Raw genomic sequence first — 15,974 nt, forward strand, 5'->3', positions numbered from 1 at the left:
ATTCATAAAACAATGTCAAGATTATGGAGTTGAAACACCTAAAAATATACAATATAGTCACTTTTACAGGACCTTTTAAGCATGTATTAATCCGCGAGAGCCTCTTGACTTCCGCGATACGTGAACAATCCAAGCTTCAAAAAATACAAATGAAGAATTTTTTACCGATTTATGTACGACCTCAAAGTGGTTTGAGGTCGTTAAGCACAATCAGGGTTAGAATCGCAGTGTTGACATTAAACATTTCAAGTGCGCTTCATAGTTCTAGAATTACGGTAGCCAAAGGACAACAGCGACACGTCACGTCACGTTACCATGGCAACGAAGAGGTGGGCGACGCGTCAAATGTAACCCGGGTCATTTGAATCCGACGTCGGGGAGTGCTCTGTATATTACTGGGTGACCCGGGTAGGCGAAAACCGACGTTACCGTCCGACATTGCACGGCGTCGGACGGTATGACGCCTTGGGTGTGAGGACGTGTTGGCTACTCATCCTAGCTTGACCTTTCAGTCTAAAACTCCATAAGCCATAAGAACGAGAGCTGTAGACTGACTTATAAATGCCTTTTAGCTCAGCTCCTTTTTACACTATGTTTGTACACTAGATTGATACCTCTCTCACTTCCAATACAACTTACTTTTTAAGCAAAGATTTTTTTTTAAACAAAAAAAAAGAGAGAAAACTCTAGTATAGAGGCCCTGATTTTATACCTGGCTGCTTGTATTATTTTACCACACAATATGTGTACAGAATAATTTACTACCAAAGAGCTCTTAGGCAAAAAAGCTCCATCATATTCTTTAACCAGGTGACCTTATCAACTCAAAGAGCCATTCGACCTATTTCCTACATGAACAAAACCCTGGGAGCAAAACCCCTTCACTTTAAAAATAAATATTCCATAATTATTACTTTTTCCGTTTGCCTTTATGCTATATATAAATAAACTATAAATAAAACGTTAGTTAGTGATCGTTCACTCAAAATCCAAACTAAACTAATTTTCTACTCTCATGTCGACTAAGGGTTGAGATTATTTTAAGAGTAATTGTTCTTTTTAAGAATTATAGACAAAATGTTGGTTTAATGAAGCGACTGTAGCTCAGTTGTCTTCATCTTCGTCCAAAAGACACTTAAAAACGTCCAGATAGCTCTTTGGTGCTCGTCCCTCTTCAATTAAAGCCTCGACATGAGAAGAACTGATCAGAAAAATAATAAACAATTCTATATTTTAGGCTTGTTTGAGGTTAGTTGACATGAGGGTGAGTGGAAAATATGTGACATTTGAAAACTTTAAGCATTGATAATGATCATAAAAATGTTTTGTACTGTATATTTACTGAAGTTGTTTAACTTTGAGTCATGGTTGTTTTTCCCTATCTTATGTAAAGTACTATGTGACTCTGAAGGTTTTTTTTATGTATACATTATAATTGTATAGTCCTAATCATCATCATTATTATATTATTATTAGAACCATCATTTCAACAATGCAGAATACAAAATAAAAGCATTAAAAACGAAATTATTTGATAAGACTAAGACAGTGGAGAGAGGAGTCAAAGTTCTTATGATCTTGAAGAACTGATATGTGCCCCCTGTGCTTTAGACAAGTGTGACTTTGGGAATTATATAGTTTTGAAAATATATTAAAAAGTACAAGTCACAATCAAGTATGATCAACAATTAAAGTAAAAACTATATTAAAAGTTAACGATACAGTCAAATGTCAACAATTTGTCTATTTTGGCACACGACCCTGTGATTCAAGAATAAATGTTTTGGGTTATCAATGTAATATAAACCATGTTATATGCACTTGTCGCTGCTCGTGCTGACGCATTCATCTCCATCCTCTCATGACACTCACTCTCAAGAATGTTCCTCCACTAATGTGGTCTTCATCTCTGACCAGTGTGCAGCATGGACGGAAACATGTCCGACCTGGAGCACCATTTCAACCAGAGCTCCGAGGCAGACCATGTGGAAGTGGTCTCCCAGGTTGTCACCTCTCTCCTGCTGTGCGCGCTCATCCTGTGCTCGATCATAGGGAACGCGTGCGTGGTCGCGGCCATCGCTCTGGAGCGTTCTCTCCAAAACGTGGCCAACTACTTGATCGGCTCCCTGGCGGTGACTGACCTGATGGTGTCCGTGCTGGTCCTGCCCATGGCGGCTCTGTACCAGGTCCTCAACAGATGGACTCTAGGGCAGATCCCGTGCGACATCTTCATCTCCCTAGACGTTCTGTGCTGCACCTCATCCATCCTGCACCTGTGCGCCATCGCCCTGGACAGATACTGCGCCATCACCGAGCCCATCGACTACCTGAAGAGAAGGACCCCGAGGAGAGCAGCGCTTCTCATCGGGGTCACCTGGCTGATCGGCTTCTTCATCTCGGTTCCTCCCATGCTGGTCATGCGCTCTCAGCCCAGCAGCCTGGCGGAGGACCGAGCCAACCCCCAGCAGTGCCGCATCCGACAGGACCCCTGGTACACCATCTTCTCCACTTTCGGGGCGTTCTACATCCCGCTGGTGCTGATGCTGGTGTTGTACGGGCGGATATTCAGAGCTGCCCGCTTTCGGATCAGAAAAACGGTGCGTAAATCTGACAAGAAGAAGATCTCAGACTCGTGCCAATCGCCCGCCACGCGCACCAAGAGGACGCCAGGAGACGCGCAGGCGAGGGGCTGGAAGAGGAGCGTGGAGCCGGCGCACCTGCCCGGGTTCAAACCAGCGGCGGATGGAGAGTCTCTGGAGATCATCGAGGTCTACAACACGTCGAAGGGAAACCAGCCGCAGAGCTCCGTGCCGCTGTTCGAGAGCAGGCACGCGCGGGCGGCCGAGACCCGGAGCAAGATCGCGCTTTCCCGGGAGCGCAAAGCGGTGAAGACCCTCGGCATCATCATGGGCACGTTCATCTTCTGCTGGCTGCCCTTCTTCATCGTGGCCCTGGTCATGCCCTTCTGCCAGCAGTCCTGCCTGATGCCCCGCTGGCTGCAGGACGTGATCAACTGGCTGGGTTACTCCAACTCGCTCCTCAACCCCATCATCTACGCGTACTTTAACAAGGACTTTCAATGTGCCTTCAAGAAGATCCTCAAGTGTCATTTCTGCACGGCTTGAAGGAGCTTTTACTTTAAATGTTAGTTTTTAATGTTAGGTATTTTTAATTATTTATTAAAACATGTTGACGTTTGTCATAACAGAGGTCTAATTGTGTTTGCTAAAATCTAAAGCAATGCGAGAAAAATATTTTGTTTACACACAATCCCTAAAAAAAGCTTAATTCCATTAAAGGAAATCCATGATAAATATTTTGGTGCATATAAATAACTATATATTAATGAGGGAAAAATATCCATGGTTATCAATAAAAAAAACGTGTATGATAAATAATACTCACAGTTTCATTGAAAAGTATTATTAATGTGTCTCATCATAATGTTTTCGTTGTTTAACAAATTCCATTAAAAAATAGTGAGAATGTATATTTGAAATATTAAAGTGTTTTGAAAAAAAATCCTGACTCATATTTCTTATTATATTTTGAATTTCTACGACTATTAGTGAAGGAAAGTCAAGGATCAAAGTCAAGGATCAATCGAGGGCTGCTTCCATAGCACTGAGCACTGTCACATTTATTTGTATAACTGACAACAACAGTTTAAAGTCAAAATACTGCAGAATTGTAAAAAAAAGAACAAAAAAAAAAGAAAGAAAGAAAAAGTATTAATTATACATGAATTAATTTTCCAAAATAAATTGATTCTCTTGCAACGAAGTTTGGATTTTGATCTATTAGCAGTAATTTAACAGAACAAGGAGACATTGGCTGTAAATTAATATTTTGGTTGTTGTTAAAAGATCTTATGCGGGGTTGTTTTACACTTTCAATTTCATGGTTGTACACTTTAATTTTTAGTCATTTACATTTATTTAACTTCCCAGTTACCGAAAAAATAGCTAGCCTTCTCATTGTTGTTATATTCTGCAGAGGGAAGAATCACACATCTAATTCCACATACCTCAAATGTTACAGTCTTAAACTTGTGTATATATATGACATGATTCCTCCTCTCCATGAAACGCAGACTCCTAACATATAAGCCGAACTTAAAAAGGCAGTGAAGAGCTGCAGATGGATGCTGGAGTGGGAGTCACCATAGCTACATATGGGGGGCGTGAACTCCAACAGTAGAAGGAGCAATTACCTGATGAAAGGCAGGCTGTGGTCCGGGGTATGGGTGTGAATGGGGGGCTCGCAGCTGCCTACATCATCACACGATATGCTTTGGGCTCAGATCTCTCCTACAGCAGGACGACTGCGATATCAGTATATATTCATTGCCAGAAGAATAGTATTTTAAAATGGTCATTTTGAGATTATGCTTAACTTTGTGACATGTATCTTATATAATTACCAACAAAACTATAGAGCATTCATTTGTCATCATTCGGTTGACTTCTTTCTGTATAGTAGTTAAATAAATGTGAGCAGCAGAATATTTTTTGTGAGGAGGTCAAAGCTCTATCTTTCCACAGCATGCTGTTTTTTGTTTATTAAATTAATTTTAAATCATTTAGTCCCGATTCTTATACATCTAATAACAGTAACCTAGCAGGTTGCTGCATGGGTGAGTAGATTTGTCTAGAACACTTAATATATTCTTCCTACAACTGGAACCTGACAGTATCTGTGGTCCTGTTTGTCCAGGGAAGGTTGAACAGCTCAGTTAAAAGCTTTCTGTTTTCCTTTTGGCTTCTAATCTCCCCAGCAGACCATAAAGTCTGGATTGTTTATGGAAAAAAAACAATTGATTCCACATAGGGTCTGGCTAATATAAACTATTAAATATATCAGATCTACACCATTAACAGTGGAGGACTTTGATGCTGAAACCATGCAGCTGCAAAATTGGATTTTTGTTATTTATAGCAGATCTATGCCACTGTCATTACATCGATCTCGTAAATTCTTTTTTTTTTTTTTTTTTTTTTTTTTTTTTCAAGATTGTTGTATGAAACCTTCTATTCATAAATCCAGCACTTAACATTTAAGTGTCACAAGTGAGGAAAAACTTCTTCATGCACTAGTATCTTGTACAACAAACAAGTGAGGAGTCATGAGAATATATTTAGGGAACAATAAACAGTTGCAGTCAGCAAGTGATGAAGTCAAAGAGATGCATGCTCAAACCAAATGACCCGCGACCCGCTGGACGACCTGAAAGCTCCGACCTGAGAGTAAATTTCCACATCTGAGCGTGGTGTCCATGACAGGTGGGGGCTCGCACTGGGGGTGCTGGCAACTGGCAAGGGGAGGGCCCGTAGAGGAAGGGACTGGCTGGAAGGAGGTAGGGGTGGAGGAGGAAGCACTGGAGGAGTAGGCAGGAGAGGTGCTGTGTCGTTTTGAACACAAGGAATCTTTTGATTGGCAGTATTCTTCTTGTCCGAGAGGTCGTCACACGACCTGCAGTGTTTGGGAGTGTAGGTGGCCGAGCGATAACAGCTGTAGTACTCCAGTGCATTCCTGGCACTCAGCAAGCTCAACCTGCAGATCAAAAAACAGACTGAAAAAACACTTTGAAAAAAACACTGTCACATTACTTACTTAACCCTTTTGTTATCTCGGGATCTTGATGACCAGAAGGCCCGGGAAAAAAACGTTTTTGAGTTATCCCTTGTGTTGTCTCTGGGTCAAGGTGAACAACCTACATGGCTTCCATGAATACAAATGCAGTGGTGGAGGTCGTTCATCATGACTCAGAGGCTACACAAGGGATAACACAAACACATTTGTTTTCGGGCCTTCGGATCATCTTGACCCTGAGATAAGACAAGGGTTAAGGAAAATAAATGACATGAACAAAGAGGATTTTTTTTTTTTACCAAAATAATAAAATTTCTCCTCCCTGATTCCTGTTGACTTGTTAAAGTAGCCAAACAGAAGCTTATTAGCCCAGAATAAAGGCTGGATGGACTTTTGAACACTGAAATTCCGCTTCCTGATAATGAACTAAATGATCTAAAACTGACTACTTAAAGAGGTACAATCATTCTATTTTAATCATCCCTCTCTGTGTCCTGCGAAAGAGAGCCATGAAAAGACGTTGGGGTTGAACCTCTGAATTACAAATGCTACTTGCCCCCCAAATTTTGAAGGACATTTACCATTTATAGATAAATATGTATGATAAATTGAGCCTATCCCAGCTTGAATGTATAGTTCAGACAAAAAGTCAAATTTCAATCATTTTCTACTCACCCTGTTGACCAAGAGTTGAGATTAATTTCGGAGTAATCCGTGTCTTTTTGGATTGAAAGGCAGGAATGTATGTTCATATGATGATTAACACGCTCATTTTTCTTTGCCCAAAAAGGCCTTTTGTAGCCTCGACAAGAGGAATGTCTTAAATAAACTTAAATAAGTTTATATTTTCAGCTCGTTTGTAGTGGAAGATCCCAGTGTCTCTGTTTTTAAGTGTTTAATTTTGGCCATGCATGCATTATACGGACATGCAGTGCTGCACGAAAATCCCCTGGAACTCTAAAAGTCTCCCACCTCTGAGTCAACTAGACGGCGAGTAGAAAATGAGTGACATGTTATCAGTCAATCACAAATGAATGATGTGACCTTGAGTTATTTCTGTTTCTAAAGAAAGTATTTCCCTTCACCTGTGTCTCAGCTGCAAGAGTCTGTAGAGCAGCAGCAAGAAGACAAATGCTGCCAGCATCACCAGCAGCATCAGCAAGCGTGTATCTAAGCTCCAGTCAGGCTCCACGGGGCTGCATGACTTGGGCGGAGTTAGCGTGGGGGAAATGTCGGCAGACGTCATCACCTGCTTTGATAGGGATGTTGAATACAGCGCTGATGCTAATGAAGTGTTAGAACAGAAGGTAGGAGAATTCAAAGTCATACTCCAACAAGAGCTGCATCTTGACTCCTGCGGCTTCAACTAGAGGTTGAGGAGATTCTGTGGTGGAAAGAAAACTGCATTTAGTCGAGAAAAGTGAACAAAAAAAAGGAAAAATTGACACTCAATTAAACTATGGTTACTATAGACTAGCTTTGACATTAATAATCACTCTTAACTCAGAGTTATACCTAGTGTTTAATAGTGACATTCCCAATCTGCTGTCATTTCTAGAGGAACTCCAGGGAAATCAAATTGATAAACTGATAAAAAGGGTTGAAAACCATTAATCAATAATTACAAATCAGTCATTTTCTGACACTGCTTGGAAAATCTACACACAAATCAGAACAGTTCTAAACATTGATGTAATAAAGATTTATGTTTATCAACCAGACAATATCTAGACGTTTCTGTACGTATAAATACAACCATTTTTCTCCTCTCTTATGCATTAATGAACACAAAAAAGTCTACTTACAGTTGCACTGGCCAGGACCAGAATGAAGTGGCCTGAGTCGCAAATGGGACAGGAAATGCGAAGACTTCCCGAACTCACTTCCTATCACCATGGTTACAGGAAACGGCTCCAGGCAGGGGATTCTTATTTGAGGAAACTTCTCAGATTTAATCACATACACACAAATATACAGATGAAATAAGAGTTATTGATCATGCTTACCAGTAAAGTAAAGTTTTGACTTAGGCCTGAATCCGACTGAAGTTGTTCAAAAAATGAAATCTGGATAGAATTGATCTGGATTTTAACAGTTTTTAGTACCTGCATGTCCCATGTGCCCTGGTTTGTTATTTGTTGAGCTAATGGTTATGTTCAGGCTTGATTATCTATCTTTGTCCAACAAAGAGACGTAGTTTATTTAAGTTTTCAGATTTGCTTTAAAAGTCTGATGCTTGGTCACGTAAATAATCTTTGAGGTGGTGACGTGTGCTCATTTGAGATCGCTTGTTTATCAAGTCGTTCTCGATGATGGCAACAGGTGCGAATAGAGATGACTCATCGAAAGAGACGAAGGAGTTCGTGGTGGACATGAAGAAGAGCTCTTCACCGCTTTGGTACCATCACTAACCGTCATCTTCAAGGAAGTGAAGTGTGCTTACAGTTGGACTCTTGTCGTTTCTCTGCCTCTTCATCACGGTTGATTTCACTTGATAACATTTGACGAGTTGATAAGAATGTAATGATCGAATCAGCATGTTCGACAATAGATGGTTCAACTTTTAGCCATTTCCTGCAGTTACATATACAGTAGTTTCGTTTTTTCACCTTACATTGGTTTGAGATATTCAGATGATTTGTTTTGGCAACGATTTCATGGTTCATTTATGTTTTATATCCTTAGCTAATGTTTTACCTCTCGCTTGAGTAACTATTTACTAGTTTAAGATTCTAACCTGGGTAACCGCTGGAACAGCATCATATAGTCACGACAGTATTATATATATATATTTACTGACTCTTTTGTGCAGTGATAGTGGCAACATTATCACATATCAGCACTCATTTTCTGACCATTAGAAGTCAGGCCATATTTTCTTAAAGAGAAAATCTACAAGGAGTTTTTTTCAGTATTTAACTGGATTCATGCACTTGCTGCAGTTGGTTTTCTCAAAGTAGGCCATTTAAGTTTTTAAAATATAATGTTTTGCCGCATGGCAGCGGTAAGTAACTAAGAATCAGGATGATAAAGATGATTTAACACTATATAGTGTCTATCTAAAATAGTTTATATCAACAGAACCTTATTGTTGAACTTAATTATTGACAGTATGTGTTGAAAAACCAGTTAAATCTGAAAAGGAAGACTAAATATTTGCCACACAGCAGCCGATCGAAAAAAGCGTTGTTGAATCAACACAAGGGTTTCAATGTTTCTGTTCTCATCAGAGACGAGCTCTTCTAAGAGATATCTGTCGCCATCTCACCCACGTCGCTGCCATTAGCTGCAATCAGATGAAGAAGGAAGAAGGAGACTCAAGAACACGTCTCATCAATCCTTATCAGGCATCGATGTCATTTCTGATTGAGCCCAAATACTTACCACACAACCCCCGATGACCCTTGTCTCGACTAGTGTCGGCAATTTCACCTTTTTAGTATTCAATTGTCTCGGGGCGGGAGAGTGTTTGTGAAATGGGAAAAGAAACATCAGCAGTAATGACCTCCATTCACAACCAATCGAATGACGCACAAGAAAAAATAAAAATGTTCAAGGACAGCTTTTTTTTTATATGTGCCTTGGAGTATATGATTTATCCTTTGTGGTGTCTCTGTGTCCAGATAAACGACCTCTATGGCTTCCAGAAATACATATGCAGTGGTGGAGGTTGATTACCTTGACTCTGAGACAAAACAAGGGATACCACAAACACTTTTGTTTTAGAGCCTTCGGGTCACATTGACCCTGAGGTAACCCAAGGGTAAAGTGGTTTAGGTATTTTGAAAAACGTTGTGGGTTTGAAGCTGACGTTTTGTAAGTTTCACAAACCTTGAAAACTTCTCTTTTTATGTAAAAGATATTTTATTGTCTCAAAATGGTACATACTCTCACAATCATGTTAACAAGAATTGGGTAAATGTGCAAATGATACAGATGGATGTATAATTTTAACCCACAGCTCTGGAAAGTCTGGCCTTGTGGTTTAAAGTGAGTTTTAAAAATTGCTCTCGCAGCAGCACAGAAGGAGTTGAATGTCTGACTAAAGCGTTCTCCCGCGTTGACAGCCGAGAAAACAATGTTGACTGAATCATACGAGCTTATTATTTCTATAAATACAATCTGTAATAATAAGGGTTTAAATCAGCAGAACAGAGTTGCAGATCCTGTGCTATGTGACGAGTTATGGGGAAAGTTCTGCTCCTGAGAGTGATCTTGTCAGATGTTAGCTGGTTCACTTGGCTGTGATGACGACTGGCATGTCGGTGGAGGTGTCAGGTCCCGCCCCCTGCTCGTCCGAGTCGCTCTCGTCGCTGTCACTTTCATCCGATTGGTCAGAGCCCTCAGTGCTCTGGCTCTCGTCGCCCTCGTCATCCTGGCTGGCGCTGGCGCTCTCTTCTTCTTCTTCTTCTGGTGTGATGCTGTCGCCGGCCGTACTCTTGTCCTCCTCTTCTGCTGGGACAGAGGCCTGACGGGGTTCAGGTTCCTCTGGAGCGGCGGTATCCAAAGTCTGACTGTCCACCTCGGGAGTGCTCGTGTCTTCCTCCAGGTAGTCGTGATGGACCTGGAGAGCCTAGAAAACAAATAAAGAAGCTTGTAAACACTATTTAAATCTGTAAAGGATGTTGTAAACGACTCCAACAGTTAAAAAGTATTGTCCTAGGTGAGCGATCAAAATTCTACTGAAGCACAGGGAACATTTGTCATATTTTAGTTTGAACTTTATTGTGGAATATTTAATACTATCAATCTATCGGGTTTACTTATTTTGTTTCGGGGTTTTATTTCTAGGTTGCATTTTTAGTATTGGCAAGAATCTGGTGATACAATTCATATCAAGATACCGGGGCAACAAAACCATATATTGTGATATATTGTGATACTGATGAACGTCGTTATATTTGTGGTCTCGCCCGAGTACTCGACTTTGGTGTTAACAGATGCATCTTCAACTTTTGACAAAGTCGTAACTGCTTTCCTTTTGAAAAGCATTTTGAAGCCAAAAAAAGTCAAAACATCAGCTTTAAAAGATACTATAGTATCCTCTCGTCCTCAGTATGCCAGTAACTGGGATTTTTTTTCTTCTTTAGCTACAGTGGACACTATGACTACTCCCAGCCAGCCGCCTGAAGTTTAATTTCAACACAAAATTGAAGAAATGCTTTGAATATTTGCATGTAAGCGGTAAAAAATAAAAAATAGAATTCCTTTTTTACACACACTTTATTTAATTAGCCATAAAAAATATGTTGTTGGTAAATTTTTGATTTAAAAGCCAATAAAAAAGTTTTAAATTAAGAAACAATTGATGTAGTGCTGTTAAAGATCGATACACTATTGTGAAAAATGGTCGTGAAATATCGCAGTTTCGATATTTTCTCTCAACCCTAGTTATTTTATTTTGTTTCTAAGGTCCTGTCTCTTCCTATCTCCAGCTGTCATTTATTTACACTTTTTATTTCCCTGCCCAAATCCTCAAGCATCCTAATCGCTTCTACCCTACAAATTTTCAATGATTAAACCATAAATGTTCAACTAACACTGGTTAAAGCCAGCACTGACCTGTACCTTATACACCGTCATAGACTTCTCCACCTCGTTGCCATGAATGGTGTCGTAGGTCGTCTTCTTGCCCTCGTCCACGTACTCGTAGGACTTGTAGGGGTACGGGACCTTGTTGTAGGACTTGTCCTCCTCGTAGATGGACTTGTAGTCACTTGGGTAACCTCCTAGACTGTCCCCGCGGCCCTGGTCCTGGTCGGTGATGATCGTGGGCATGATGGGCTCGATGGTGGTCTCAATGAATGGCTCCTCTGTGACCATGACCGGAGTCTCAGTAGCCGGGGACTCGGTGGTGGCCTCGCCAGACTCAGAGCTGTTGCTGGAGTCGTCCTCTTCTTCCTCTTCTTCCTCCTGAAGGATAATGTTGGAAACCGTTGTTTTTTCAGATTCATTTAACAACATCAAAACCTTTTAACTCACGCTTTCTTCTTCTTCCGTATCATCATCATCATCCTCGCTGTCTTCACTCTCAGACTCTGAGGTTGCATTTGTGTCTGAGTTTCCATCGGTTCCATCTTCAGCAGCTGCTTCTTCTTGCTTCTGGCAAAACACCCACAAGATGAAAACGTCAGCTAGTTAGCATCAGTCCTAACATTTGATCTCGCAGGTCTTACATTGTCTCCGTCTGTTGCCTCTGTGATCTCCTCCGAGGCTGCAGCAGCCTTGAACAGCTGTGGAAGGTTTGTTGACACGGTTAGTAAGTACATGATTTTTTTTTTAGTCCACACTTTTGTCTGCTTTAAATTGTCTTCAATTGTAGCAGTTTGATTAAACATGTCTTTTTAGAGCAGTCATAAGCAGTGAATATAAAACTGATACATCTATTTATTGATTTAGTAAGTAAGTATTATTATAAGTTTCACTTTGTTGTTTTTTTAGTTTATGTATTCCTCACTTATTTAGGACCAATACTGATATTTCTTTATTGTTGGAGTAACAATGTAAAACTGTTTTTTTTATAATAAGAATAGCAAACATATTGATTTATTTATGATTGAGATGTTTTTTATTCTTATTTTCTACTTATACCCATGCTCCTTTTTTAAATACAGTTCATTATTATAAAAAAAAAAAAGACTCCTCTTTTTCCTACGACTTTTTATTCTACAACAAAAATAAATAAAGACATTTATTGTGATACACTCATATTTTTATACTAATTTTTACATCTGGTATCTAGATTTAATATTTAGATTTAACCTTGACCCGTTGACTAAGTTAGTAATTTTACATAGTGTTAATCACTTACCTGATCAAGAGCTACATTAATTTGAGGGAAAATTGAACTTTTCGTGAGTGAAGATGTTGGTCTTCTTACCTGTGGACAAAATAAGACTTTGTGACTCTTTCTACAGATTAATACACTGCACTTAATACACAAGAGTTAGTGGTATATGATCACTATAGAACAGGTGATTCATTTTAGCAGAGGACACATTGTACATTTCTCAACAAATCAAAAACATGTTTAGGTATTTAGATACATTTAAAAAAAGACAATCTGTACAAGACCTTACGAAGAATCATTTAACAAGGCACAACATAATTTGAAAAACTTTTGGATTTGTGTTAAAGTAGGAAATATTTGTGCATTAAATGTAAAAAATAATTATAATATATTATTTTATTTATATTATTTACTCTATTGTTGTAAAATAAGATTTCTAAAAGTAAATTCAAAGGAACAATTGTAATTATGTGGAAAAAAGTTTGTATAGGATGAAAAATTAATTTGAATTATGGAAAAGTAAATGGAAAAGAAGGCACAATTTAAGATATATGTACTGTCTGTTTTTACAGATTTAAAGTTTAAATATTGTTAACAAAATTATAGATTGCTAATTTTCTACAGGACAGAGTTATATCACAATTCAAATCTAAAATGGTCAGAATATAAAATGATAAAGAGTTTTAAACCAAGAAAGACTACAGGCATAGGGCCTCAAGTAGCCCCCGAGCCAACGTTGTCCAAGATCTTAATGGCATTTTCAAGCCTTCTGGTGGTTACTTTGCTGTGTGATCATGTAAAATAAGGTGTTTGGCGCTCTGGTAAACACAACTGAGGTGGCGTTTAATGCTGCCGTCTTTGGTCCGTCTGTCCGCCCACAAACTCACCACTTCTTCCGAACTGTCTGAATTGCTGTTTGAGTACGATTTGGCCTGCAAGAAGAAAAGCAAACACTCATTCAGCACAGACACTGAATTTGTTTTCGACGACCCAAAGAGGTGGCAGGCTTACCGGTCGACTGAGAGCCACACCGAAAAGTAGCACGAAAACCACTAGCACTTTCATGGCGTCACAGTTGTGTGTCTGCATATACAAAGGGAAGGGTTTGGGTTAAATCTGCTGCCAAACAAACACACAAAGTCAAAACACTGACAGGAAATTCAATCTGACTGAAAATGAACTATTTATAAATGAAACTGGACCAAGTGGAACGCCCATTGGAGGATGGTGAACCCAAATCAACATGGCTGCCGTGGCCTCTCTGTCATTACATCGCAAATCACAGTCTTTAGAGAGACTGTATATTTAAAAATGTATGTATATTTAAATCCTTCTTTTTCGGTGTCATAGGCTGATTCAAATGCATAGGAGTAAAGCGGATGATTAGCTGAACATAAAGTTGGTAGATCATTAGCAGAGTAGAGACATCCAATTAGAAAGGAAATTGAACAATTAAAGGAAGGATTAGCTCATATAAACATGACCAACCTGTGCATAAGAATAATAGATTTAATTAATCTGACATCAATGAGACTAAGCATTACGTAGTATTGAAATTTAAACTAAATAAAAAGTCATGTATCATTTAGATTAAAAAATAATGAAGGAATAATAATGTTAACCTTGATAATTTAGTTAAAATATTTGCTGGATAGAAACACATGTTAAATGTCTTCTAGAAGTCTTCATAAGAGGACACACTTTACATCGGTGCCAGTCTTGAAGAGGCCTCTCTAGTATTTATATGCTGACCACTTTCTGTACTCATTCATTGACATTAGCAAATGCAACTTCCACTTGTCTGTAGAACACCTCCTCATCTGTGGGAACATTGACCACCCAAGATGCTGTCTCCACTTTAAAGCCACAGAAGTACATGAAGACCTGGAGGCACCAGTATTCGCCAATATATGTCTAAGGAATTTTCCGTAAAGCATGATGGTGATATGAATCACGGGAAGAAGTCTACTCATCAAGGACACACCCATGGTCTTTGTCACAGGTGTCTTCATGGAATGTTACATCGGATTAAAATGATAAAGCAACAAAAGTTCAGCTTGAATTGTTTTTTTTTTAAATCAATCATTGTATATGCTTCAGAACTAACCGTTACTTATATTTATGAAACAAATGTTGTTCAGTCAGCCAAAGAACCCATTAAGGATGTATTTTTGTAAAATAATGTCTGAATAAAGTTGCAAAAAAGACATACATGTTGGTGATTTGACCGGTAAAATAGGTTAATACTCCTGTTGTGTTATCAGTTTTATATGGCCCTTTAAAGTATATGCTTTATTGAGTATTGTTTTGATTGTTTAAGCGCTTTGTGACCCTGGTCTGGAAAAGCGCTATACAAATAAAAATTACTTACTTCCTTACTTACTTAATGTGAGCACAACAGCCGTATAGAAAACAATGTGGCTACTAATAAAATAAATAAAAAATCTTGTATATCAAATATTTTCAATTTAATGTTTTGTTTTTAATACAAATCAAAAGGTTTTAGGTTCCATATGCAAGTTTGTCAATCAAAACGGTTCATTAAACATTTAGTGAAATAAAACAAACATATACTGACCTTATTGTTGCAAGAGCAGAAGTAATGTGTCCTCTTCTTCTTTGTTCAGTTGTTCAGACTCTTGCCCAAGTTGGCTTATAAAGTCTCCAGTTTGGGTCTTCAGCCAATCACAACAGAGCACTAGATGCCATTAGGTTAACCACACTGTGGTCAAACTTTCCTCCTCTACTCCAGTCTTCTGGCGGTTAGCGTGCACACAAGTGCACAACTGCATGCACACAGACAGACAATTAAACCCCAGACAGAACCTCTAAAAGCAAAAAGAAATCCAACAACATCTCTCACACACACACAGAAACACACAAGTTAATTTAAGGACGTGCAGTGACTTGCTCTGGGAACATCAGCCCCGATGACTGTGATTCAACTTCCTGTCAGACAGAAGATGATCGACTCACGGTGGTTTTTGCGGATAATTGAGAATTTGTCTGTCAAACCAGACAAATGTGTGTTACACTCAGCCATGACAGGGTGGGGGATGTTTGCGCGGGGTTCTCGTTTCTTTTCTGAGGTAGTGATGAAGTGTTGCAACAAATAACACAGGGAACAAATGAAACACGGCCACAACACGCTCATCATGTGGCCCACAGTCACATAAAGGAGTGTTGCAGTCGACCCGAGCTGCCACGGTTATTGTCAGGAAAACACATAAATGTAAACTTTATCCTGAAGCGTTTATTTCCACACAAGGCTTTTCTTGAAAGAGCACCTTTTGTTGACTTTGACAATAAAAGCAGAAGAAGCTCAAAACGACTTGTTAAAATTATACTGAAGGGAAAATGTTGATCCCAGCGTGGTCATGACACTCTTTACTGTGGTGAGAATATACATAACAGTGCAGTTCACATATAGAGAAGGCATCTGACAAATGCTCTGGGAAACTTGGGACGTAATCCTGCTTCTCTTTCATCTGTAAACGAAATAGATTGTGAAAGTACTTGTATTGTTTAAAACAAAGCCTTTAATGACAAAGAGTTGGAGGAATGTGAAGGTATGTTTTCAGTCAGACATACC

The 15,974-nt window shown here is 39.2% G+C and overlaps 3 protein-coding genes across 7 annotated transcripts; 1 reads left to right on the forward strand and 2 right to left on the reverse strand.

Annotated features, from left to right (window-relative positions):
- The first annotated feature begins 1,925 nt into the window (after positions 1–1,925).
- On the forward strand, positions 1,926–3,125 carry htr1ab (5-hydroxytryptamine (serotonin) receptor 1A b). Its single transcript, XM_087792391.1, has one exon. The coding sequence runs from the start codon at positions 1,926–1,928 to the stop codon at positions 3,123–3,125; it is 1,200 nt and encodes a 399-aa protein (XP_087648517.1).
- A 1,848-nt stretch (positions 3,126–4,973) lies between these two features.
- Positions 4,974–7,440, reverse strand: LOC148080272 (uncharacterized). 3 transcript variants are annotated; one of them, XM_087792635.1, is made up of 4 exons: positions 7,398–7,439; positions 6,922–6,976; positions 6,678–6,844; positions 4,974–5,553 (listed from the first exon to the last, which is right to left on the reverse strand). In XM_087792635.1, exons 3-4 carry the CDS (start codon positions 6,836–6,838, stop codon positions 5,178–5,180), a joined length of 537 nt encoding a protein of 178 aa, XP_087648761.1. In that variant the 5' UTR covers positions 6,839–6,844; positions 6,922–6,976; positions 7,398–7,439; the 3' UTR covers positions 4,974–5,177. The 3 variants fall into 3 exon arrangements, with proteins under 3 accessions (XP_087648761.1, XP_087648760.1, XP_087648759.1); XM_087792634.1 differs by having other exon boundaries at positions 6,678–6,841; positions 7,398–7,410; XM_087792633.1 differs by having other exon boundaries at positions 6,678–6,976; positions 7,398–7,440.
- A 2,102-nt stretch (positions 7,441–9,542) lies between these two features.
- Positions 9,543–14,997, reverse strand: spp1 (secreted phosphoprotein 1). 3 transcript variants are annotated; one of them, XM_087791897.1, is made up of 8 exons: positions 14,961–14,997; positions 13,394–13,465; positions 13,270–13,314; positions 12,404–12,472; positions 11,769–11,825; positions 11,575–11,691; positions 11,155–11,505; positions 9,543–10,165 (listed from the first exon to the last, which is right to left on the reverse strand). In XM_087791897.1, exons 2-8 carry the CDS (start codon positions 13,445–13,447, stop codon positions 9,827–9,829), a joined length of 1,032 nt encoding a protein of 343 aa, XP_087648023.1. In that variant the 5' UTR covers positions 13,448–13,465; positions 14,961–14,997; the 3' UTR covers positions 9,543–9,826. The 3 variants fall into 3 exon arrangements, with proteins under 3 accessions (XP_087648023.1, XP_087648024.1, XP_087648022.1); XM_087791898.1 differs by having other exon boundaries at positions 11,161–11,505; positions 11,575–11,694; XM_087791896.1 differs by having other exon boundaries at positions 11,575–11,694.
- Positions 14,998–15,974: the final 977 nt, after the last annotated feature.

Source organism: Callionymus lyra, chromosome 5 (genome assembly GCF_982586985.1).
Source record: "Callionymus lyra chromosome 5, fCalLyr1.hap1.1, whole genome shotgun sequence".
Classification (NCBI taxonomy): domain Eukaryota; kingdom Metazoa; phylum Chordata; class Actinopteri; order Syngnathiformes; family Callionymidae; genus Callionymus; species Callionymus lyra.

What these genes read in the sequence shown, in the direction of transcription:
- htr1ab (XM_087792391.1), top strand. Translation starts at nt 1,926, where the DNA reads ATGGACGGAAACATGTCCGACCTGGAGCACCATTTCAACCAGAGCTCC.
- LOC148080272 (XM_087792633.1), bottom strand. Translation starts at nt 6,919, where the DNA reads ATGACTTTGAATTCTCCTACCTTCTGTTCTAACACTTCATTAGCATCA. An exon ending in CTCTTGCAGCTGAGACACAG is followed by an intron (nt 5,554 to 6,677) that starts GTGAAGGGAAAT and finishes TTTGATCTGCAG; the next exon opens with GTTGAGCTTGCTGAGTGCCA.
- spp1 (XM_087791896.1), bottom strand. Translation starts at nt 13,447, where the DNA reads ATGAAAGTGCTAGTGGTTTTCGTGCTACTTTTCGGTGTGGCTCTCAGT. An exon ending in ATACGGAAGAAGAAGAAAGC is followed by an intron (nt 11,506 to 11,574) that starts GTGAGTTAAAAG and finishes ATTATCCTTCAG; the next exon opens with GAGGAAGAAGAGGAAGAAGA. An exon ending in TGACGGTGTATAAGGTACAG is followed by an intron (nt 10,166 to 11,154) that starts GTCAGTGCTGGC and finishes TTTGTTTTCTAG; the next exon opens with GCTCTCCAGGTCCATCACGA.